The sequence below is a fragment of the Cnephaeus nilssonii genome, assembly GCF_951640355.1.
Source record: "Cnephaeus nilssonii genome assembly, chromosome: 6".
NCBI lineage: Eukaryota > Metazoa > Chordata > Mammalia > Chiroptera > Vespertilionidae > Cnephaeus > Cnephaeus nilssonii.
The window spans coordinates 3,961,729-3,986,824 of NC_137077.1; the positions used below are offsets into that span (position 1 = coordinate 3,961,729).

Genomic DNA, 25,096 nt, shown 5'->3' on the forward strand with positions numbered 1-25,096 from the left:
TCGTTAAGGAACAGCACCCCGTCCGCGGAAGCCCCGCCCCCTCCAGCGAAGCCCCGCCCCCTGTCGCCGGTCAGGATGGCGTGCACATGCGCCGAAGTGCGTCCCCGCCCCTGGCCCTCTTCCGCGCGGACCCCGCTCGTCCCGGCTCTGTCACCTCACAGTAGTCGTTGCCGGTGGCGGGCGGGGAGCGCGAGCAGCGTGGGGCTGCGAGCAGAGCAGGACCGCCTCTTCCCCGCCCTTCAGGCCGGGCCCGGGCTTGGTCCCCCCGCGCTCCTTCCGCTCCCCACCCCGGTGGGTACGGGAAGGTCCGAGCCGCTGCCGGGTGCCAGAGGGGCTTCGTGGCCGCGGCCGCCACGGGTCCCGATGGAGCCGTCGAATCTCTATCCGGTGAAGCTCTACGTGTACGACCTGTCCAAGGGCCTAGCCCGGCGGCTCAGCCCCATCATGCTGGGTGAGGGAGCTGGCAGTGGGCGGGAAGGGGGGCCGGCCGGCCGAGGTGCGGAGGCCTGGGCCAAGGCTCAGGGGGCGGCGTAGGGCCCAGAGGATGGAGAAACGCCGGAGTCGAGAAGGGAGGGGCCAGGTTTGGGCCCCTGTGCCCCACTCTCCGTCTGAATCCAGGGGAAGGGATGGAGAGGAATCACGCCCTTCCTTATGCCTTCAGAGCCCCTCCGCTGGGATGGGGGATGAGCCGGCGCTGCATCCGGGTGGGTTCCCCGCCTCGCTTGGCGAGCCCGCTCGCTCCTTCCTCGGCGCGGAGGTAAAGATGCCCGCCGCGTGGTGCCCCTCGTGGGGAAAGGGACACTGCGGAGATTCTCGGGTGGCCCTCGGAGAGCCTTCCCTCCGTGCCGAAAGGAAACTCTTCCTGCCGTCTCTAGGGCAGGTGGGAAGAGAAAGCTAGAGCCGCACAGGGACCCAGCCATAACCCCTCCATAGAGATGAAGTCAGGTCTGCTGGAGCCCAGATGGTAAGAAAGCAATTCGGGGGGGTTGGGGCGGCGGGGAGAGGGGTTGGATGCTGTGGTACCAGTAAGGATTAGTGAGGGGAGTATTTCAGTTGTGCTCCATTAAACAGCGTAACTGCCAGCAGAGAAAATCAGTGTAAATCAAACTTCATTATAACCCAAATACCAAAGTGCCTTGTGTAACAGAGAGATTGTTAGGTTTGTGATTTCAGGTGATAACTGGGCGGGAAAGGGTTCCAGGAATGGAAAATTGAACAGCTTTGGCAACATCCATTTGAATGACTATGTTTTCCTGGCTTGTGGAGACATTTAGAGAATGTTGTAGTTCATGTGCATAAGACGAGAGCAGAGGTCAAGTAAGCAAGGCCATTTTTGAGGGCATCTTTTCAATATCCTTGAGTTTCTGATGTGTGATAGTGAGTCGAACTTAACCTCTTAACCCTGGGCCATTGAGTGGTTCCTATATTCAGCATCACCTCAGAACCACCTGGGGTGCTTGTGAAAAATGCAAAGACACCTTCATTTTCAACATACATTGTTAAATGGGAATTGGGAAAAAAAAAGAACAGTTCTTTAAATATGCAGCTGTGTGTTTAAGCATAGGATATACAGTATACTTGCTTAGGCAAATAATTATCTGGAAGAATACCAAAGAAATTGGTAACAGTGATAACTCGAGGAAACGTGAACTTGAAGCAGGGAGGCAAAAGTGAAAGGGAGACTTTGCTATAACTTTTTGGTACCTTTTGAATTGTATACTACATACATATATTATCTATTCAAAATAACCAAGTTTTAAATACATACATTCTAGAGCCTCATTACACAAGTACCAAATAAGATTTTTCTGGAGTTTTGATCCAAAATTTTGTATTTTTTCTAATGTTTTTATTGATTTCATAGAAAGGGAGAGAGAGAAACATTGATGAAAGAGAAACATCAATTGGCTGCCTCCCACACATTTCCTCAGACATGCTTCTACTGGGGATCGAACCCACAACCCAGGCATGTGCCCTGACCAGAATCAACCAACAACCTCCTGGTGCATGGGACAATGCACAGAGCTGTCACTGGTTGGATTCCCGGGCAGGGCACATGCCTAGATTTCCCAGCTTGATCCCTGGTAGGAGGCAGCCCATTGATGTTTCTCTCTTGCATTGTTGTTTCTCTCCCTTCCTCTCTCTCTAAAATAATAAAAAATATTTTTAATATGCTTTTGTTGATTTCAGAGAGGGAGAGATACATCAATGATGAAAGAATAATTGATTGACTGCCTCTTGCATGCCCCCTACTGGGGATCAAGCCAGGCATGTGCTCTGACCAGGAATCAAACCCTGATCTGGTTCATAGGTCGATGCTCAACCACTGAGTCACACTGACTGGGCAATAAAAACATATTTTTTTAAAAAATAAAAAGCTCCTCAGATAATATATGTGGCTGATCAATTATTAGACAGAAATTGGGCCTAGATTGTAAAATTACTAAGGCAGCTCTGGCCAGGTGGCTCAGTTGGTTAGAGCATTGTCCCATGCACCAAAAGGTCACTGGTTAGATTCCCAGTTAGGGCACATACCTAGGTTTCAGATTCAATCCCGGGTCGGGGCATGTACATGTATGGGAGGCAACTGATTGAAGTTTCTCTTCTCCCTTCCTCCTTCCTCCCTCTCCCTTCCTCCCCTTCCTTTCCTCTCTCTCTAAAAAATCAGTAAACAAATACAAGGGTGAGGATTAATAAAAAAGATTAGTAAGGCAAATCTGAAAGCAAAACTGACAAAGTCACTTGGGGAGGGTGCTAGTTTCTAAGAGATTGCATCAGTCAAGTTCTAACTAAACTTCTTGGAATAGAGCCATTTGGCTAGTTTGATCATAGTGAAGTGTTAAATATTTCCTAGACCCAAAAATAAAAGCCTCTCCCTTTATAATGTTTGTTGTTGTATTTTCTATTACCTAATATCTAATAGTTATTGATTTTAGCTGAAAGGGGCCTTACAGATCATTGTTTCATAATCCATTCAGCAGGTATTTATTGAGTGCCTACTACATGCCATTCATGTGTTAAACTTAACTAAGGATGACAAAATCAACAAAGATACTCTGTGTCATCATGGAGTTATTTAATGGGAAGACATTAAAAATAAATAAGCAAATAAAATAATTACAAATTGTGGTAAGTGCTGGGCTGTACAGGAAGCAAACTGGGTGCTGAGAAAGACAATAACGCGGCCTACTTTAAGCGTTATCGGGAGTAGTGACTTTTTAAGTTGGGAATTTAACCCTGAGGAAGAAGTAGCCAAATGTAATGGTCTCCTCTCTCTCTCCACCTTTGTTTCCATATTGCATTTATGCCTTTTTACAAAAGTAATGAAGATAAGGGTTATCAAAGCTAATAGTCATTACTTTCTAGATTTGAACACTTAGGAGAAATGTGCATTGCCTTACTGGTTCATCCCATCCAGACATCACTAACTTTAAAGTTGGGTATATTCTAGTTCTATTAATAGCCATATATTGATTTCCCATTCTTAAATATATACGAACCTCTAAAAAATCAATTTGTTTCCTGACTTCTAGGAGCATATTAATAGCTAGCAACTATTGAAAGCTTACCACGTGCCAGACCCTTTTTTCTGAGAACGTTGCCAGTGTTATAATCCTCACCACAATTTTGTGAGATGTGTCCTGTTATTACCTCCAATGTTCAGTTGAGGCAGAGCTGCGTTATGAACACAGGCACACTGATTTCCAGAGCTCATGTTCTCAGTCGCTTTATTATACCACCTCTACTGTGTGATGTTTTCCCTTATAATTGATGCAAAGTAGGTACCTTGTTCATGTTTGTAAAGGCATCTTTGGCCAAGCATTTCATTTGAAATAAAAATCTGGGCTCAATGTGTATATGCCATTCATAATCATAGATATATGATCATCCCTCTTTAGCCTTAATTTTCCCTAACTAAATTAGTGTGACCTCATTGAAGTGCCCTCTTATTCTTATGGCAATTCCTCATTATAAGACCCCCCGCTCCATCTAGTCCTAGCCGGTTTGCTCAGTGATTATAGCACCCACCTGCTGACTGAAGGGTCTTGGGTTCAATTCCGGTCAAGGGCACATACCTCGGTTGCAGATTCAATCCCCAGCCCCAGCACTTGTGGGAGGCAACCAGTGGATGTGTCTCACATGGATGTTTCTGTCTCTCCTCCTCCCTTCCATGGTCTTTCTAAAAATATCAATGGGAAAAATATCCTCCGATGAGGATTAACAAGAACAAAAAGACCCCATCTAGCTCTATGACAGTCATGATTGGAATAAAGCCCAATATAATTCTCTCCTGAAACATGTAGACTGGACAATGTTACCCGGTCTCCTAGTTTCCAATCCCCTAGAATGCTTTCCATGAAGGTATTCCTGTCCCACAGTTCCGCAATCACCATGAAAATGATCCCAAAACTATCCTTAGTGTTCTAATGGAGCAGACAGCCTGATCGTACCTTTTTTCTCCCCCAGTTATCATTCACCTAAGATAATTAGCTATTATAATTGTCCTTCAGTTCCCCCTCTTAATAATTTTGGCTGTTCTTTAAATTTCTTGACCTTTCTATGCTCAAGTACATAGAGATAAATGCAGAGGGCGTGGATTTTTTAAATTATAGTAAAAAGTACTTTATATTTGTTGATTGTTTTTTGTACAGCCACACATATCCTGAGATCACATTTATTTTTCTTTACCAGCCTATCTTAAAGTTGTTCTCAAGTTTAAAGACAGGGATGTGGGGGTGGAATATATATATAGTAATGAAAGACATGAACTCTACCTCCCAGGAGTTCATTTCACTAAAAATAATGCATGTACGAATGCAGCAGCATAAAAGAGATTATGATTAGATGCCAAAATGAGTGAGTGGTGAGGCAATTATCATAAGCCTTGAAAGAAGGGAGAGGGCATGGTGGGCTGGATGTGTCAGAACAGCAAGTACTTTGAGCTCCTGGAGTGCAGACTCTGTGTCATTCCTCTGTGTCCCCAGTGGCCAGTCAGAGCTGGTGCTCAATAAATACTATAGGAATGAGTGAGACTTGAAGATTAAGTAGAATTTATTTGAAGCTGAGGGTTTTTTTATGTTTTGATGCCACCTATTGTGTTTTGTTTTAGATTTTTATTATTTATTGTGTAAACTTTTTAATAACCAGCTAATGAACGAATTTAGTGATCATGCAATTTCTTTATGGCAAAAGGAAAATTGATGTGGCTTACAAGGCCCTTTGGGATCTAGCTCCTGCTTTTCCTTCTATTCTCACCTGAACACACTGATGTGATCCTTTCTCAGCTGGGTTCCACAGGAGAATTAAACCCTAAGGCAGTGGTCGGCAGTTTGCTGCTTTGTTGACTAATGAGTTTGCCGACCATTGCCCTAAGGGAAAGGATCTGAGGGACTGTTTTCTCATTCTCCCAATAGTTACCAAGTGGCGAAGGGCTGCTGTACCCCCTGCCAGGGATACTTTCCCCATCACTTGGCCTGGCTAACTTCCACTCAGGTCTCAACTACTAGTAAAATGTCACTTCCTCCAGGAAACTTTCCCTGACTCAAGCCCCCAAATCTTGGTGATGTGTCCCTATTGTATGCTGATAACATCCTGTATTCTCCTTTAATAACATTCATCATTCTATTTTATAATTGCTTGTTTTCTCATCTATGTCCACACCCACCCCACCTGGACTGAAAGCTCCATTGGGGCAGGAACTCTCAATTGTACCTCTGGAGTCTAGCAGTGCTTGGTGCTCAGTAAATACAAACAGAAGAATAAGCTGATTTTTTTTAAGTTAACATTGACCCCTTCATATTGCTGGTAATCTGGCAAATGACTGAGCCAACCAGCAGATGAAAAACACTTAGTCACTGCCCAGCATCCAGCTATGAACCAGGAGGTCACAGTTCAATTCCCGTTCAGGGCACATGCCTGAGTTCCAGGCTCAATCCCATGGTGGGGGCATCAGGAGGCAGCTGATAAATGATTCTCTCTCATCGATGTTTCTATCTTTCTCTCTCCCTTCCTCTCTGAAATCAATAAAAATATATATTTTATTTATTTTTTTATTTTTTTAAATATATTTTATTGATTTTTCACAGAGAGAAAGGGAGAGGGATAAGAGAGCTAGAAACATCGATGAGAGAGATACATCGACCAGCTGCCTCCTGCACACCCCCAACCGGGGGATGTGCCCGCAACCAATGTACATGCCCTTGACCGGAATCGAACCTGGGACCTTTCAGTCCGCAGACCGACGCTCTATCCACTGAGCCAAACCGGTTTCGGCAAAATATATATATTTTTTAAACCAACACTTTGTCACTGGGGCTACATTTGATTTGCATATGGAACCCGTCACCATCATCCATGTTGTACTTATTAATAGACATTTATATAGCACCAGCAATATACCAGCTGCTGGTCTTGAGCATGTCTTACAACTAGCATGTATGTCTATCTGCACAAGCTCCATTTATCTTAATTGATGAGGAGATGGATGGAGTATTTTCTTCTTGACTCTTTTTTTTTTTTTAATTCTCACCCGAGGATATTTTTTCCATTGATTTTTAGAGAAAATGGGAGGGAGGGGGAAAAGAGAGAGAGAAACCTTGATGTGAGAGAGACACATCAATCAGTTGTCTCCCGCATGCTCCCTGACCGGGGTTGGGGAATCGGACCTGCAACCCAGGTGCATGCCCTTGACTGGGAATTGAACCCTCGACCCTTCAGTGCGTCAGCTAATGCTCTAACCACTAAGAACACTGGCCAGGGCTCTTCTTGACTTTTATATACTCACTTTATTCTTACAATCAGTGGAAGGCTGACTAATGCAGACCTCACTTTTTTGTTATTCATGATGAAAAACAAGGCTGATATCCATGTCTTACATTTGTTTTCATGTGCATACTTCCTGGGCCTCAAAATCAGTGCATTGGAAATGCTAACAAGCTTGGAGACATGCAGTCATCTGACCCACCTGCTCTCCAGCTTGCTGAGGAAATCCTAGTGGGAAAATAATCTGCTTTCTGTAATGTGCTGATTTCCACTGAGCCTAATTCATCGTCCCAAAATGGCCTTGTGCCCTAATTCATTCTCAAACCACCACCTCCTCCTCCCACCCCAGTCTAGCCAAAAACATTTAAGGATCAGTCCCGTCCCACTTACCATTGCCTGTCACCCTGCGCAGGAGGCCATTCTCTTCCTCCTGAGAGCAGGCTGCCAAGTAGCTACCATTTCTGTCTGAGCTGCTCAGACAAGTACATCATCCTGGCGTGCTTTTCCTTGTTTTTATGCTGGGCAAACCATGGGTCCTTAATAAATATTTGCCTTACACTACCTTGTATAGATGTGTGAGAATAAGGATAACTATGAAGCACTTTAAATTAAGAAAAAATATATAAATCTACTCAGCCAATTTTAAATGTTCTTTTTGGCTCGACATGTTTGGCAGTTGGATTAATAAATGAAAGAATGAATAAGAGGATCTTTTTTTTTTCTATACTCCCAATCACCATTCTATGAATGGATGAGATCTTGAATGTTCCTTGATGTAGTTGAATAAGGAGAAAGTGTCATGTCCAGCACACAGGCAAATTTAGTGATTGATACAGAGACTATCAAGAGAATAAAGTAGGGTTTGTATCTTTCAACTTTGGAATTGTTTTCAAGTATTAAAAACTGACAGGGTGATCTCTGAGGCCCCTCTCCAAAACTCCGTTCTTTTAGTAGGGCTGGGTTAGAACCAATGTGTCTGTCCAGCCTGGGTCATTGAGCATGGGCATTGGAGAGGGCAGTAGCAGACTCAGTGCAGTATGCCAAGGTTGTAACATCATTTGAACAACAAGCCAGGGCAGTTAAGATTGGGGTTAAGAACTTTGGCCTCAATAGCACTGTGGGCGTGTCAACCAACAGGGCTAACAACAGAACACCTCATCTCAACAGCATCTCTCTCGCAGGAGCTTTGCTAGGTGCTGGAATTACAAAGATGCATAAGAAACTGCCCTTGTCTTTGAGACAATTGTAGTCTGATGGGGAGAAAGACACAAAAATAGGTAGTTTCAATACCAAACTACTATGAGAACAGCCATAACAATCTCAAATTCTAAAGCGTGAAAGAAATGAGTTAGTCTTTTTTAGGCAAGTGTTATATGCCAGGCACTGTGATGGGCATATTTCATGTGTCTTCTCCTTTAATCTTGGACATGTTATGAGGTAGACACTATTATGTGAGTGTGTGTGTGTGTGTTTAGCAGAATAGCACGCTGAGGTTTAAGCAGCACTGGCCAGTAGAGCTTTGTGCAGTGATGAAATGTTCTACATCTGCACTGTCCTATCACTAACCAGTAACCATGTGGCTGTTGAGTACTTGAAATGTGATAGTACAACTGTGAACAGAACTTGTTCTTTTTCCCCCCATTGTAATAGTCACATGTAGTCAGTGGCTACTATATTGGACAGCTCAGGCTTAGCAAAGTTCTCAACTTCTACAAGGTTTTATGTGACTTGTCCTCTATTACCTCTGCTCATCTCCTAGTTTTCTCCTCCTCACCCACCCACTCCACTCTACCCACACTGGCCTGTCCCACCTCTGCATAGCTCCTTCCCTTGTCTCCTTCAAGTCTTTGCTCAAGTGTCCCCTTCTCCAAGAGGCCCACCCTGGTAGCTATCCCTGAAACTCCCACTCTCCCTTACCCTGCTCTTAACTTTTCTATATACTCATTATTACTAACATGTTATGATACTGTTTATTATTATTTATTCCTAGAGGCCTGGTACATGAATACGTGCACCAGTGGGGTCCCTCGGATTGGGCCAAAACCAGCAGTCTGACATCCCCCAAGGGGTCCCAGAGTGCAAGAGGGTACTCTGCAAAGTTGCTGTCTTTCAGCAGCTCCTGTGTTGAGCATCTGCCCCCTGGTGGTCAGTGCACGTCATAGCTATTGGCCCGTCAGCTGGTCGCTTAGGCTTTTATATAGAGACTAGAGGCCCGTTGCAGGAAGATTCCTGCAAGAATAGGGCTTTCTCGGGCCTGAAGTCAAATTCCTGTCTCTGCTGCCTCGCTCCCTTCTCTGCCGCTTCGCTCCCTTATTGACTGTCCCCCATCCCATAAGTCCCATGAAAATTTGTCTACTTTGTTTATGATGTATCCCTAGTGCCAAGAATAGTGCCTGAAATATAGTAATCACGCGGTAAACATTAGTTCAGTGGTAGAACTGGTGGGATTCAGACATGACCTGTCCACACCAGAACCTGTGTTCTTAGTCACTACACTATACTTTCTCTCTCTCTTTTTTTTATTTTTGTAAGAGAACATTTATTTGGTAAATTGTACAGGTAGAAGAAGTAATTCCGAGAAGAAATGGGTTTAGGAAATGAACCTTTATGAATCTTTATGGGGGTAAAGGAAGGGCCCGTGGAGCTTGGGAGTGAGGAAGCTAAGGGTAATGTGCCTGGGGGAGAGGGAGGGACGGTGAGAGAGGGGAGGGAAAGGCATGGTGTGCTCCCAGGAGGGAGAGTGCTATCCTTTCTCTTAAGAGTGTAGTGTTCCTCCTGAAGTGAATGAGAGCAGGAACAGGAAAAAAAGAGCAGTGTCCTGCCCTGCTGGTTTCTCAGTGGTTAGAGCGTTGGCCCGAGACCAAAAGGGTCACAGGCTCGATTCCTGGTCAAGAGCACCTGGGTTGCAGGTTCAATCCCTGGCCCCATGGGGCTCCAGCAGGAGGCAACCAATCTATGTCTCTCTCATGTTAATGTTCCTCTCTCTCCCGACTCCCTCTTTCCCTCTACTTCCTCCCTCCCTTTCACTCTGTCTAAAAATCAATGGAAAAAATATCCTTGGTTGAGGATTTTTAAAAAAGTGTTCCTAATCTCTCCAAATTCACTGCATTATTACATGTCTTCAAGGAAATAAACAGCAAATTGCTGCTATTTAGACAACAAGCTGTGTTATAAATGACAGTCCAGAAGAGCACATCAGCTCTATTTAAAACACAATGTTCACCTCCCCATTTTACACATGGTAAACAAGGAGGAGACTTAGTGGTCTTCTAGAGTCAGCTGTAAGAGATGAGAATCCAAGCCAGTTTATCTTATAGCCCAGTAAGCCAGGATTTGAAGATACTCGTCCTAAATGGGTTACCACTCCCCTTTGGCATCCAGTCTGTTTCTGATCTACCTCTGTGGAATTTTAGCTCAATTTGGAAAAGGGCAGAGCCTGCCCCATAGTCTCTAGGGGCTACCCCAGACCAGACCCCTCTGCCATTTGTGATCGTGTGGCCAGAACAGCAGATCTCTAGATGAAGAGCAGACTGGCCCCTGGAGCTGGGGAGAGGCAGAACTCTGCTACATATATTTTCCTTCATATTTCATTTAGCCTTGCAACACTAACAGCAAAGAATGAAATGTTATGTGTAAAGTAGAACATTTCATATTAATTTGCTGGTGAAATCTGTTCTTAGATCTTATCCACTATTCCTGAAGTCAAATTTCATTTTTCTTTTGGAGGTTTTTACCCTTTTCCCTGAGGAGGGCATTATGCCTAATAATGGTCTCCATTTATCAAACTTCTATGTACACACACTGTGATGCTTTTATACATTACTAGAGGTAGGGGGGGGCGGTGTCCCTCAGCCCAGCCTGCACCCTCTCACAATCCAGGACTGCTGGCTCCCAACTGCTCGCCTGCCTGCCTTCCTGATTGCCCCTAACCGCTTCTGCCTGCCAGCCTGATCACCCCCTAATCACTCCCCTGCCAGCCTGATTGATGCCTAACTGCTCCCCTGCCAGCCTGATTGCCCCTAACTGCCCTCCCCTGCAGGCCTGGTCACCCCTAACTGCCCTCCCCTACAAGCCTGGTTGCCCCCAACTTCCCTCCTCTGCTGGCCTGATCACCCCTAACTGCCCTCCCCTGCTGGCCTGATCGCCCACAACTGCCCTCCCTTGCAGACCTGGTCCCTCCCAACATCCTTCCCCTTCTGGCCATCTTGTGGTGGCCATCTTGTGTCCACATGGGGGCAGCCATCTTTGACCACATGGGGGCAGCCATTTGTGTGTTGGAGTGATGGTCAATTTGCATATTGCTCTTTTATTAGATAGGATTATTCTTGACCACAACAGCTCTGAGAGTTTGAGTAAACTTACCTAAGATCCATACTAGTAAGAGGAAGAGCTCAGATCTGAACATATTGTACTCTTAACCTCCTCTGATGACACTACACTGAGCCATCAGTATGTTAGTTATCCTGAGGGGGCAATGGTTTCTTTCCCATTTAAAACATTTTCTTAAAGGGACAATCATTATATTCCATTTATTTCCTAGGTAAATTCCATAATTGTGTAAGTTACACAAAGGGAGAAACATAGCATATCACCTCTCTTTCCACACAATGCTTGGAGTTTCACCCTGTAGAAAGTCACAGGCAAGCATGGAAAGTAACAGTTAGCAATCAGTAAATAGTTAATGTGAAATCATAACCAAAGGCAAGAGGTGTTGATCATGTTCTCACATCTGTCACTGCCCTGCCTTCTCTGCCTTAGCACTGTTGTATAGTATCTCCCATGGACTGTGGCAAAGACTTCCTCACTCGAGTCTGCTCTCTCCATGCTCTTCCATTCAATTCATCTTCTCTACCTATAGTTGTCTTTTCAAAACGTGGATCTGATTAAGGCACTGTGCTGCCTAACAACCGTCAGCGCCCCCACCAGCCCAGCCCCACCATGTAGGATGGCCTTCACTGTAACATCCTACAGTGCACAGGACAGCCCACAACGCTTGCTGGCCACTTGTCCTCTTATCACCATCACTGCACCCTTCGCTCTACCCCGCAAGGCCTCAGTCTTTCTGACAGCTGTGCGTTTGCACCTGCTGCTCCCTGTGGCAGAAGCATCCATCCCTGCCCCCCGTTCGCTGGCTGAATTGCAGCTTACAAGGGTTGTTCTTTATCTTTATTATAGGGTTTAATAAAGCTATAACGTACCACCTTATTTTTATCACATTATAAAGCCTATCAACATGTTGTAATTATGTGGGTGTCTCTTTCCATTTGACTTTGGGATCCTTAAAGGCAGGACAGTGATCTGTTCATTTTGCGTGTTTGTACCTGACATCATTTCTGGCATCTAGAGATATAGACTACATTTACATTGACTATTTAAGTGGATGGCATTTGTAGTTTTGCTTTCATTTCTGAAGGATTTTATCTCAGTGAAGAAGTGGATAATAGCTTTTCTATACTATTGTTTTACTATAGTCTCAACAGACAAATTAAAAAGGCAAAGTTGAATTGACCCCAAAGGGGGAAGAAAAGCAGACATACAATTGAAGTACATCTATACCAGTGTTTTTATCTTGCATTCTGATGGATTCTGATCACTTTTCAACTTAACAAGACAAACCTGTGTCAGGACCTAAGGACCTTATTGGAGGAGAATTGCATTCCTAGAAAGTCCCTCCAGAGGTAGATAGTGGGTTTCTCTGGGTTTGAGTGATGTTCTGGATTTACTCAGCTGGGAGGCCATGTAGTCTAGTCCCCAGTGGCTAAATCTCTTCTTTTCTCCACAGGGAAACAACTGGAAGGCATCTGGTAAGTTGGGTGGGATCCTTGTTTACAAAACAAGGCTGAACCTGTGCGCTTCAGGTTCCAGTCTGTGGTTCCAGCTTAAACCCAGCTCTGCGTCATAAATCTTCAAGTTGTAACTCGGTGCTCAGCCAGGGATTCTTTTGTCCCCTCCTCCTCCTCTCCCCACCCCCGGGACATTGGGCAGTGTCCAGAGACATTTTGGGTGGGTGGGTGGAGGCCAGGGATGCTGCTGTAACATCCTACAGTGCGCAGGACAGCCCACAACAAAGAATTATTTAGCCCAAACTGGCAGTGGTGCTGAGATTGAGAAACCCTGCCCTAAAGAAAGGCAGAGAGAGGTCCTGCCCGCCCCTCACCAAGGTTTCTAACTACAGAAGTCTGAAGGCCCCACAAGTCTGTCTTAAATCACACCTACTTTGATCTCTCACTGCTGGACCCATCCCTGTCAGACAACGAGGCGGTGGCTGAGCTCTCAGCTCCATTCATGAGGAAGCCATAGGTCAGTATTCAGTCTTGACTCCAAACCCTCCTGACATTGGATTGACAGAATGGCCCTTTGCTTTGTTTGACTCAAACCAAGTAATATGAACCTCGTCACCTGAAATAGGTCCACTTTTCACATCATCTGGTCCTTCCATCAGCATGGTCCAGGTGCACTGCTCCTGTTAGTTTAAAAAGCCTGGGAACGCACCTTGGTCTGCAGTCTTTATTTCAGTAATTGATTTTTCAATATCAAGATGAATCTCCAGGGGCTCCCCTCTGCTTACATGGTTCTCAGCCGGAGTCAATTCTGAGACATTTGGTACTGTCTGGAGACATGTTTGGTTGTCACAACTGAGGGGAGGGGATGCTGCTGGTGTCTAGAGGGTGGAGGCCAGGATGCTGCTACACATCCTGCTCTACACAGGACAGCCCCCCAATCAAGAACTGTCCAGCCCCAAATGTCAGTAGTGCCAAAGTTGGGAAACGCTCACCTGTGGTGTTTATCTTGCCTTTGGTTGGTTGGTTTTATAAGGCTGCTGACCACAGTCCTATCCGTGGGCAGAAATGACTCTCATTGCAGTGTGGTGATTGCTTTTTCTCAGATGGTCTTAAGTTTTCTGGCTTATTCTGTCTCCTCTCTGCGTTGCAGGCACACCTCCATAGTTGTACACAAGGATGAGTTCTTCTTCGGCAGCGGTGGGATCTCCAGCTGTCCCCCGGTGAGTGTCCCTCCCCCACCCTGTCCTGCATCCCAGGTTCCTGGGGATTCCCAGAGACCAGGAACTCGGCTGCTGTTCTCTGTGTTCTCGTCCTGGCCCAGTGTGTGTAGGCCTGTGGCATAGCTCCTCGCAACTACCTGAAGGCTCAGCTCAAGAGAACCCTCCCCAGACCCTCCAGCCAGTTGCTCTCCTCTCTGCTCCCACGGCACTTTTGGGTCCCTCTGTATCACACTGAGCATGTTGTGATGAAATGAACTGTTCCTGGGTCTCCACAAGAACTATGTAAGCTCTTTGTGAGCCGAGACTGTGCCTCGCTTTCCTATCCCGTGACCAGCTCAGTGCCCAGCTCACAGCATGAACTCAGCCAACGTGAAGCTGAATATGAGGGCTCAGAGGTAAAGTGAGTTGCCCAAAGTTACATGGCCAGTAAGTGGCAGCAATACTTAAACAGGTCTGTGACTCTAAAGCCCATGCCGTTTTCCAAAAAATTTCTGTCTGAACTATCTAAGAGTTGTCCCAGGAGGTGCTCAAACCACATAGCCATTCATTTTGATTCTCATAAATGGGAAGTCATTCTTGGTTTTTTCTCACTGGTCCCTCACCTATAACAAATCCTTCATTAAGCCCAGTCAATTCTACCTTGTAAATGTGTCTTAAATCAGCCTATCTCTCCTTACCTATCCCCTTTTTTCCAGGGCTTTCACCCAATCCAGGCCACACTCATATCTAGCCTGGACCACAGCAATGCATCTACTCTTCTCCATCAATCAGTTCTCCCCATGGCAAGCAAAGTGACCTTTTCCAAATTAAAATCTGATTGTGTCATCTGCCTGCTTAAGTCAGAACTCTACCCGTTATTCTTGGAATAAAAACCAGAAAGATCAGCCCTGACCGGGTTTGGCTCGGTGGATAGAGTGTTGGCCTGCGGACTGAAGGGTCCCGGTTCGGTTCCGTTCAGGGGCATGTACCTTGGTTGCGGGCACATCCCCCAGTGGGGGGGTGTGCAGGGGGCAGCTGATCGATGTTTCTCTCTCATCAATGTTTCTGGCTCTCTCTTCCTCTCCCTTCCTCTCTGTAGAAAATCAATAAAATATATATTTTAAAAAAAAACCACACACACACAAAAAAAAAGAAAGATCGGCATGACCTCCAAGGCCCTAACTGGTCTCAGGCTGCCTCTCGGGGTGGCCTCTTTTCAAGTCATGCCCTTTCCAACCCCTCTCCTTACTTCTGGAACACACCTTTAAACCTATCCACTGCCTTCAGCCCTCTCCCCCAGCTCCGCCCCCCCCCCCCCCCCCCCCCGATCTCTCACCTTGTTACGCTTCTCCATCCTTCAGATTTGAGCTCAATGTCACTTTCTCAGGCAAATCTTCCCTGACCCTTCAGACTGGGATGGTCCCCTGTCATATGTACTGACAGCATTCTGTAGTTTTCCAGCAAGACCCTTATTGCAACTCATAATAATACATTGGTTTATGGGATTTTTTGTCTGCCTTCCCCACTAGGCTATAAGCTCCCTGAGGGCAAGAATCTCATCTGTTTTGTTACATCATACCCCAGTGCCTAGCATAAGGCCCGTCACATAGTGAGTTCTCAATACATATTTGTTATATGAGTGAATAATGGGGGAGGGGTGGCGAATAGTGACCTTTTAGTTTCTTATAACTCTTGAGTCATTTTTCTCTGGCTACCATGAGTATCCTGCTCACCGTGCCCTCTCTAGTGCCTGGAACAATGTCAGGCACATAGTAGGTGCTCAGTAGCTATTGTATAAATCATGGTCTTTGCAGGGAGCTTTGCTTTCGAGTGCACTGCCTTTTTCCCAGCTCTGTCCCTCCCTTGCCCCCAGTGATCCTGTTGCTTCCCCCTTGGCTGGTTTTCCCCCTGGGCCTCAGTCTTGCCCTTTGTCTACTGTGGCGGTCTGTTAGCCCATGGCTGAGGGTTTTCTGTAGGCCTTTCAGGGGCCATTAACTCCCTTGCCTAGAGAACCCTATTAGCATCATTGGATTATCCTCACGGATCATAAAAGAACTGAATTTTGGAAATATTTGCCAGCCTGCCAGATTTCTCACAGTTCTTCACATTTTCCCTGTGTTCAGGGGACATCAGGTGTGTCACTAGAAACCCTGGCTGCTTACCTTAAGGATATGGGCATAGAAAGATGGCCTCTCATGTAGGAGCCATTTCTAATTGTCCTGTTCTGCCCTTATGGTCGGGCAGGTTGGGGACAAAGGGAGACTTCAGGTTCTGGGTTCCCATCTTTTTATCAGCTGAAGGAGTGGACAGCATCAGGAGTCTGAGCTGCATGAGACTCGGCTTCCCAGGCCTCCACCACAAACTAGAAGCCCAATTTCTTAGCCGTCTTTCTAGCACTGGCAATGGCAAGTCTCCAGGAAGCTTTAAGCCATAGGAGCCCCGATGCAAATAGGAAGTAACATTCTTCATCTGCCCTAGGTGCTCTGAGAGTTAAAAGTTGTCAGAACAGAGCATTTGTGGTCATCCATGAAAGGCACATTAAAAAATCCAATGGAAATGGTAATTTAATGACTCTCTTTGGGTTGGCTCTTTTAGGGAGGGACATTGCTTGGGCCCCCAGACTCTGTGGTTGATGTGGGGAGCACAGAAGTCACAGAAGAAATCTTTCTGGAGTACCTGTCCTCCCTGGGGGAGTCTCAGTTCCGGTGAGTGGAGACAGGGGTGGTGGTTAGTTGTGTCTGTCTCTCCCACTAGATAATCACCCCCCCCAGAGGGCAGCCACCAGTCACATCCCGAGAGTCCTCAGCTCCAGGCCTGGCCCAGCATTTGCTGAATAAACATGCAGAGGAGGCAGAAGAGCGCAGCGTCGCTCCAAGGCTGATGCTCCACCCCAGCAGGCCTTCTGCTGAGACTTGGAGGAAGGACCGGCTATTGATTCTTCCTGATTAAAATCAGCTGCTGCTATTTCAGCAACTCCTGTTCTCAGCCTACACTGGCCAAGTATTTTGTGCTGAAAATCAAAATCAAGGTTTGTAGAGGGGTTGGGATAGAATGCAAACTTGAGCAGATTTTCTCTTAAAGAAGCTTTTGTTGATTCAATAACTGTTAAACTCGAACCCTAGAGCTCTGCTTTTGTGAAAGTAAAGATTGTCCTGAAATTGTAGAGGAGCCTCATGTTTATATCTCATCCTTCCCTTCAAAATCTGTTTCCAATGGTCCAGCGAGGCAAACCAAGCAGTCCTCAAACTCAGCTGTGCTCCCCCTTCCATGACCTGGTTGAGCGATTTCATACAGCTGGCTCGCTCATGTCTGTGCTCCTTTCTCACAATGTACAGAGGTGAGGCCTACAACCTCTTTGAACACAACTGTAACACCTTCAGCAATGAAGTGGCCCAGTTCCTGACCGGGAGGAAGATCCCTTCTTACATCACTGACCTTCCCTCTGAAGTTCTCTCCACGTAAGTGTCCTCTGCCTCTGCCCTGCCTTTTAAGTCCCCATTCCCAGCCAGTGCCACCCCTCCGCCCAGGTCTGCCCTCTCCTGGTCTCAGCAGAATCTGCCCAAGCCTGGTGGGCCCTGTCATGATGGCAGCTTCGAACACGGAAAGCCACCGTTTTCTCTACTCACCGATGCTTACTTGTGTTACCTTCACCCAACTTGGAGTTGGACCATCTACCCTGGTCTGAGTGTAATCGCAGAACTTAGAACCTGGCCTCTGTCTTTCCCTTTGCACACGAAGCAAGCCACTCCCAAGAAGTGCCCGCTTATAACGCAGTTTTAGATGGAGAAGCAGAGAGTAGGTCAGAGAATCCCGAGGACGGCTTGTTGTTAGTCTTTCTACCCCTGCACCATGAACTCTTCGACGCCCTCAAAATCAACTTCCTGCTTGCCCTCATACCTTATGGGCCATCACCCAGGCAGTCCCCTAAAAGGACACACACCCACCCAAAGCCATCACGCCCCTCCATTCCTTTGCTATTGACTGCGTTCAGCAGCCTCTGCCCACTCCAGGGCCATGACCATTTGTTGACTCTGACTCAGTTTCTCCTGAACTGGGGCCCTGTCCGACGGGATCCCGGCAGGTTGAGCAGGCTCGGCAAGGGGAGCTGTTTTCACACCTCGGTAGGAACCCCTCAGGACAAACTGCATCGGAAACACGGCTGCCCTGGCCCAGCCCTGGCCCTGCCTTCCTTGGCGGGTGTGTTCAACCACACTGCCTTACTAAGGATCTAGGCTATGGGGCCCTGAGCAAGCTTTAGTAGCTGGAATGTTCTTGCTGTTATTATTTGATGGGTGGAGACTGAACTAAGGTTACTATTTCTCAGTTTCATCTGTTTCTGCTTTGAAATACTTCATTCCCTTTGAATTTGGGGACAATTTTCCAAAATGGCAGTATCCACTGAAGGAAAACAACCCCAGTAACTGAGGTGTGTTGTGGGCAGCCTGTTTTACGGTTGAAGTAATCTTGGAGAGTCTCTGACACCCGGTGTTTGCAGTTCCGGCCAAGCTCCTCTAAGAACAAATGGGGAGCCCTTTACGAAGCGGCATTAACACCTGGCCACCTGCATTTGTTGCGTTTCCTGACTCTTCCTGTGTCCCTAGCAGAATCTCCTGACTTTACCTTTTTCATGTCTTTTTTTCCCCTCAGCTTCCTCATTAAACTCTATTTTATCTTCTTGTACCATGAAAATTAAAGATACAAGTACAGAAAGTACAGGAAGCTCTAGTTCCCTGTATGTGGCCAGCCTGTTCCAGCCATAGAACCAACCAGGACCTAGAGATGAAGGGAGTGAGATGGTAGCGTCTACTGGGGGGGAGACCCAGGTGTCAAAATGCAGAGCAGGCTCTTTAGAGACGCCTCCCATGAGAAACCAGGGGGAGGCAGGTGGGAAGATAAGAGGAGGTAAGAATGTCCTTCCCATGTGGCGGTGACGCTGCGCCTGTGGGGAGCTGGGCGTGCTGGCGGTCTGCGAGCCCACCCGAGCTCCCGTGTCTGCTTTCTCCGCAGCCCCTTCGGACAGGCCCTGCGGCCCCTCCTGGACTCCATCCAGATCCAGCCTCCTGGAGGGAGCACCATGGGCCGACCCAACGGTCAGAGCTAACAGGACTGCATGGGACCGCCCTGCCTCCCAGGGCTTTTCCTTTTTAAACAAAACAAACCCGACCAGATTTCTATTTTATAATTTTACATCAGAGCTAACAACCAGGGGACAGCTTTTTAAATTTCCCAGGGAAGGAGATCATCAGGCTGCATGTAGGACAATGCTGCTAAGAAACGGAACAAAATGCCATCCCTTTGAATAGTATTATACTAATTTATTAAGGCTGTCTTGTCTGTGCGTTCACTTGACGCTGCTTCCTAAGCGTCCTCCACGCTCGAGGAAAGGAGGGGGTTTGTTTAAGCAGAAAGCACAGTTTGGGGGAGCCCCAACCTAGAACCTCTTTCCAGAAAACACCCATGTCTACCCAAGTTGCCACCTCCTGTGGGGACCCAGGTGAGTTTTACAACAGCCATGACCTGGAAGCAGTTCCTCTCTAGTGTTAAACGAACCAAAGGAGTTGGTGCACGTGGAACCAGTGTCAGGATGGCTCACCCAACCTAACTCTTTGGCCACAGCTGTGTCACCTTCCCTCCTCCACCCCAAGCAGGCCATGGGGCCAGAGCTGGAGCCGCCAGAAGCCTCGGGATCGAGGGAGAGCGACAGTAAGTGTGAGGCAGAGAAAACAGGATAAAGCCATTCCTCCTTCCTCCTGGATTGATTGCCAATCCTCAGACATCGATTTTGGAGAACCTGGCTGCCTACAGGCTGCTCTCCCTCAGCATAGCTGACCTGTCGTAATTAACGAGGGTCCGGCCGGAGCGGCAGAGACCCAGGCCCCCTGTCTGTAAGTAACAATGGAGGTTATTACAGTCACCGTCCCCACCCCACCCAGACCAGTGTGCAGTATTCAGCTGGCACCAAGGGGAATGATTCCCTGCTCCAGGAAATGTAGAAAGAATAATAATGCAGTCAAAGTGGCAAGAAATTTAGTTGTTTCTGATAGGAATTTGTACATTATCCTAAACGTGTTGTTTCCGTCGTCATTTTGACTTGAAGGAAGCATGATAGGGGGTGCATGGCCATTTTCCTGTGAGCTGCTGCTGAGAGCTTATGGGCAGGGAACAGTCTGGAAGTTTCTCATCCTGAGAGGCTTTCAGATTCCCTTTCTTCACTTGCGCCTCCCCTTAAGTTAGCTTTTGGGGAAGCGAGGGTGGAGAGAGGACTCAGCTGCCAGGTACCTGAGGCCCAGCTCTGGCATTGCCCCTCTTGCCCCTCCTCCTGCCACTTCTTAGACTTGAATCATGTTGTCTTTCCTGGGGTCTGGCCTGCAGCAGGTGCCTTTCTTGTCCAAAAAGCTGCTGCTCCCCTCTGGCCCCTCTCCTGGCTGTGCCATCGGCAGAGCAGTTGGCATCAGGGTCTCAGCTCAAGGAAAAGATGTCAGTCTGCCTTAGTGTTTGCCTGTGACCTGACCAGCTGTGATGTCAAGTGACATTTTGGAACTTTTACGATGGGAGGCCAAACGAATGAGCGTTTAATTCTTCTCAAGACCCACTGATTTGCCAGAATGCATGGCAGTGATACATTAGAGCAGAAACTGGCAGGGACCCTTACTTAATGTTCACCGACTGGCAGAATGGACCACGGGGAATGGCTTTCTCCCAGGAAGGCAGCACGTTGGTTCCTTCCCGCCTGGGTGTCTCCTGGCCCACTGCCTGGCCCAGCCCTCCCTCTCTACCAGGCTCTTCCTCAAACCTCTCTCCACACAGAGCTCCAGCCAGAGGCTGCTGGGCATCACAGCTCCTCCTCCTCTCTCTCCTCCCCATCTCCAGGCCTAACTGGTTTCTCCTCCCACAGTCACCTCCAGACCCAGGGCTATCCTGGAAAATGGCTCCCCTAGGAGACTTTGAGCCACTTGGTCCATTGAAAGTCCCCTTCATGCCCAGCAGCCATTTGTGCCAATGCCTGTGCCCTAGGGAGAGACGGCAGGATCAGAGCCCTGCAGGAAAGCGCGCTCTCCCTCCCCGACCCAAGTCCTGCCGGCGCTACCTTCGGAAGCCCAGGCTCAGACTCGGACCCCCTCACATTTCTGTCTCCCAGCACCTCAGGAGCGTGTCCATTGTGCCCAGCTAGTTCCACACGGGCATGCACGGGTGACCAGAGTGACAAGTGAGCCCTGTGTGTGATTGTGTGCACAGTGGACCCCTCCAGAGCAGTCCGCTGGTTTAAAGGGACGGAAGGAAGTGGGATGAGACCGCCACCCCTCCCAGAAATAAAGCTTGTACCTTTGAGATTTCTTTTTGCCCTCGAAGTCAAACTAATAACTGTGTTTAGTACGGAGGTGTTTGCTGGTTTTCTTTGATGTTTTTTCTAATGCAATAAACTCACTGCCTGCTGCATCTGTGTCATGTGTGAAGGTCCAGGTGAGCATCCAACATGAAGCCCTGGCTGTTTTGTCTGTCTCCCTCTGAGCTTGGCTTTGCTGGGTCTGGATGTGCCACCTTTGCTTGGTTGTAAGCCTTAGAGATAAGAAGTGGTGAAAGCAGGAAAGAGTGTATGACTTCCACCACTGATTGACAAAGATGGGGGAAGAACCCCGCTGGAAAGAGCCAGATAAGGTTACACTGCAGTGAGCGAGATGGACACCAGGTGGCGCTGTGCACCCCACAACACTGCCCGCAATCAAACTCGGCTGACCTGGATACCGCGGGTCACGAGACTGCCCTGCTCCCCACACACCTCTACCCTTCCGTGGCCCCAGAGTCCACTGGGCAACACATTTATCAAAAGACCCTTTTCGAATTTGTCCCCCGATCTCTAACCCCACACCCTCCTGCAAGAGCAGTTCCTATCACTGCAGGCCGTTTCCACCTCTGGCCTTAATTTACTACCATTTGCTGGACCTGGATTCTCCTCTCCCCACCTGCCCTCAGAGCAGCCCTCACCCGGACTGCAAAGCCTTTGCCCCTTCCCTCCTGCGGTGCCTCCCCTAACACTCCTGTCATCTGATGCCCAACACCCAGCACAGGGCCAGGCAGAGAGCTGCCATCACGGAGTGACTCGGTCCTCATAGGCCCACACTGAGGGGGAGAGGTAGGTCATAAAAACCCCGGACCTGGATTCAGACGCCCCGGATTGAATCTCTGCCTCAGATACCTTGATCAGGCCTTCCCTTCACTGGGCCTCAGTTCATTGTGTAGAATGAAAACTGCATCAAATATTCTCTAAGGCCCCTCCTTGTGGGACTCCTCTCTCCGTCCCTGGCATGAGAGGTGAGGAGTGACTTGCCCAAGGTCTCTCAGTCCTTGGGGCTCAGGTCTAAGCCACAGAAATCACTAACCCCAGGCGTCAGGAGGCTGCAGTCCTTGCTTCCCACCCCCAGGTGGGGCAGTGCTGGGGCCCAGCCATCTATGTCCCCACTGGCTCTGGCTGAGGGAGCCCCAAGGGGGCCTGTGCCAACCCAGCAACAGCCTCCACCCCCTCCACAAAACACCTGTAAACGTGCGCACTGCGGCTGGCTTAAATTTAACACATTTATTGTGAAAACAATGTAAGCTCTGCAGGCATTTTGGAAAATGAAAAAACTGCCAACACCCACGGTCTCCCCAACCATCCACTGCTCCAAACCAAGGTGGAATTAAAACCAGCAATGGCTCTAACCTACTCCTCTACGCACATCTCCTCCCCTGCACCCGGAGAGGCTGCAGTGGTGGTCCCATCTATACCAATAAAAGGGCAATATGCTAATTAGAGCTGATGTCTTCGGTACCTCCATCCGGATGTCCGTCCAGACAAAGCCACAGCAGCTGCAAGGCCTGGGGCTCAGGCAGCCCGGAGCCCTGGCTGGCCAGCGGTGGCAGCAGCAGCAGGGTGATGGGGGTGGTCCCTTCCCCTGATTAGCCTGGTCACCTCCTGCAGAGGGAGGCCAGACTGCAGCTTAGGCCCACTCCCCGTGAGGAATGGGCCTAAGCCGTTAGTAGGACATCCCCTGAGGGCTCCCGGTCTGTGAGAGGGGGCAGGCCCAGCTGAGGGACACCCCTCCCCCCCCCCCACCAGTACAGGAATTTTCATGCACCGGGCCTCTAGTTTATACAAAAGGAACAGGACCAAAGAGTGGGAGGGACCTGCCCAAGGTCACCTTGGGAGAGGCAGCCCCAGGAACTCTCAGCCTGACTGTACACCCAATACACCTGGGCTGCCCCCTTGGGCTGGGACTGCCCACCTTCAGAAGCTCACACTCCAGATAGGGAAAAGGGGGTCAACACGCCTGTATTCATTCGGCAACATGTTGACACTTGGCCTTCCACCACGGGGCACAGGAAGAGCCTGGGCTTTGGGGGAACGGAACTGAATGTGAGTCCTGACTGTTCCGTGTGACCCGCGAAAGCAACTTCAACTCTCTGGTGTCGGTACCTACGTCTGAAAATTGAGAGTCAGCACAGTCACCGCAGAGGATTCTGGCAAAAGAAAATGAAATGCCCAACGGATGAGCTATACTGCCCAAAGCAAACATGGGAGTCACTAACCTGCAAACCTCAGCCAACTGTATGCCCAGAAGAGCCTAGTCTTCCTTCGTGAGCAGGATCCTGCCAGGATGGGGGTCTCAGGCCCCCCGCCTTCAGGCCTGGCCTCCTTTGGTGCTCTGGAGACACCCTTCTGGCCAGGCCTCCCAGCCCCAGTTCCCCAGTCCTGCTCCTCGCTTTCCCTAGGGCCTCCTCAGGGCCCCATCTGAACACCAGTTGCCAGGGAAAAGCCTCCCTCTTAAAGGGATATACTGGTGGCCATAGGGCCACCCCATCTGGTCTTCCTGGGTCTGAGTCTCAGGGCAGTTCACTCCCCCTCTCTGGGTTTCAGAATCCTCATCACTGAAATGAGCTGTGAGAATTCAGGGAGAGGTTGTGAAAGGCATTTGTAAGGAAACTGGTTCCTACAGGTCTAAGGCGTAGTGTGCTGTTGTTGGGAGCTTTATCTTTGTCTTTGAAAAGGTGGAGCTAATCTGTAGGAGACAAACACTTGTCCTGCCCTTTGGGCCTCATTCTACAGTTTCTGGATTCCAGCACCAGGGGTGGAGCCCAGGTATCTGCACTTAACGAATTCCCTAGGAATTCCTTTATTTTTTAAATATATTTTTATTGATTTCAGCGAGGGGAGAGGGAGAGACAGAAACATCAATGATAAGAGAGAATCATTGATCAGCTGCCTTCTGCACACCTCACACTGGGGGTCGAGCCCGTAACCCAGGCACGTGTCCTGACAGGGAATCTAACCATCACATCCTGGCTCATAGGTCAACGCTCAACCACTGAGCCACTCCGGCCGGGCAGAATCCTTTTTTAAAAAATTTATTTATTTTTAGAGAGAGAAACACAGATTTGTTGTTCCACTTATTTCTGCATTCATTGGTTGATTATTTTTTAATAATATTTTAAAATTGATTTTAAAGAGAGGAAGGGAGAGGGAGAGAGAGATAGAAACATCAATGAGAGAGAAACAGTAGGCTGCCTCCTGCATGCCCCCTACCAGGGATCGAGCCTGAAACCCGTGAATCGAACACGAAACCTCTCAGTGCTTGGAGCAATGCTCAACCAACTGAGCCACACTGGCCAGGGCATAAATGTTCTTATAGTTTGAGTCTTGGCTTGAATTCTTTCCTAGCCAGAACTCAAGTACAGAGGTTGCTGAACCTTGGTCCGGTCTGACCCCACTGGTGTAACATCTGGTGCTTTTTGCCACCGCCAATAATCTTATAGATGGACCATGGTTAACTTATCCAATCCCCAATTTTTTTTCTTCTTATTTTCTAAAAGTAGAATTGCTGGCTCAAAGGGTCTGCACAATTTAAGACTTTTGACAGGCAATGGCCTTTCAATCAGTAACAGTATCAAACACATCTATACAAGTTCTCCTTTGGAATGGGCCTGCTGTGTGCCTGCTACTTTGTGGGCTCTCCTATTTCTTTTCATATGCAAAGCAACCCTACAAAGTAGGTGGTGTTCTTCCCATTCTGCAGATGGAGACACCAAGTTTCAGAGAAGTGAAATGACTTGTCCAAAGTCACAGAGTGGTGGACCTGGGAAGACAACCCAAAACCGACTCCAGAGTCAATGTGATGATCAAATAGTTATGAATAAGGATCCGGGAAGGCTTTTTTGAAGGAGGTGGACCGTGAGCTGAGCCTTAAGAGGTGGACACAAGGACAGTAGGAGGAGTAAGGGCGGGTGGGGAAAGAAAGCCAGCTGGCAAAGTCTATAGCCAGAGCAAAGGTCATGAGATTTCTTCAAGCTCAAGATTTTTAGGGCAAAGGCATTAGCAGG

At 48.0% G+C, this 25,096-nt stretch overlaps 1 protein-coding gene across 2 annotated transcripts; it reads left to right on the forward strand.

Moving 5' to 3' along the window:
- Nucleotides 1–75: 75 nt before the first annotated feature.
- DESI1 (desumoylating isopeptidase 1) lies at nt 76–21,179 on the forward strand (the record flags this gene model as incomplete). Of its 2 annotated transcripts, XM_079775543.1 has the most annotated exons (6): nt 76–451; nt 12,545–12,566; nt 13,696–13,765; nt 16,340–16,449; nt 17,080–17,202; nt 18,752–21,179. In XM_079775543.1, the coding sequence occupies 6 exons, from the start codon at nt 76–78 to the stop codon at nt 18,843–18,845; spliced, it is 795 nt and encodes a 264-aa protein (XP_079631669.1). In that variant the 3' UTR covers nt 18,846–21,179. The 2 variants fall into 2 exon arrangements, with proteins under 2 accessions (XP_079631669.1, XP_079631670.1); XM_079775544.1 differs by lacking the exon at nt 13,696–13,765 and having other exon boundaries at nt 16,340–16,453; nt 16,996–17,202.
- Nucleotides 21,180–25,096: the final 3,917 nt, after the last annotated feature.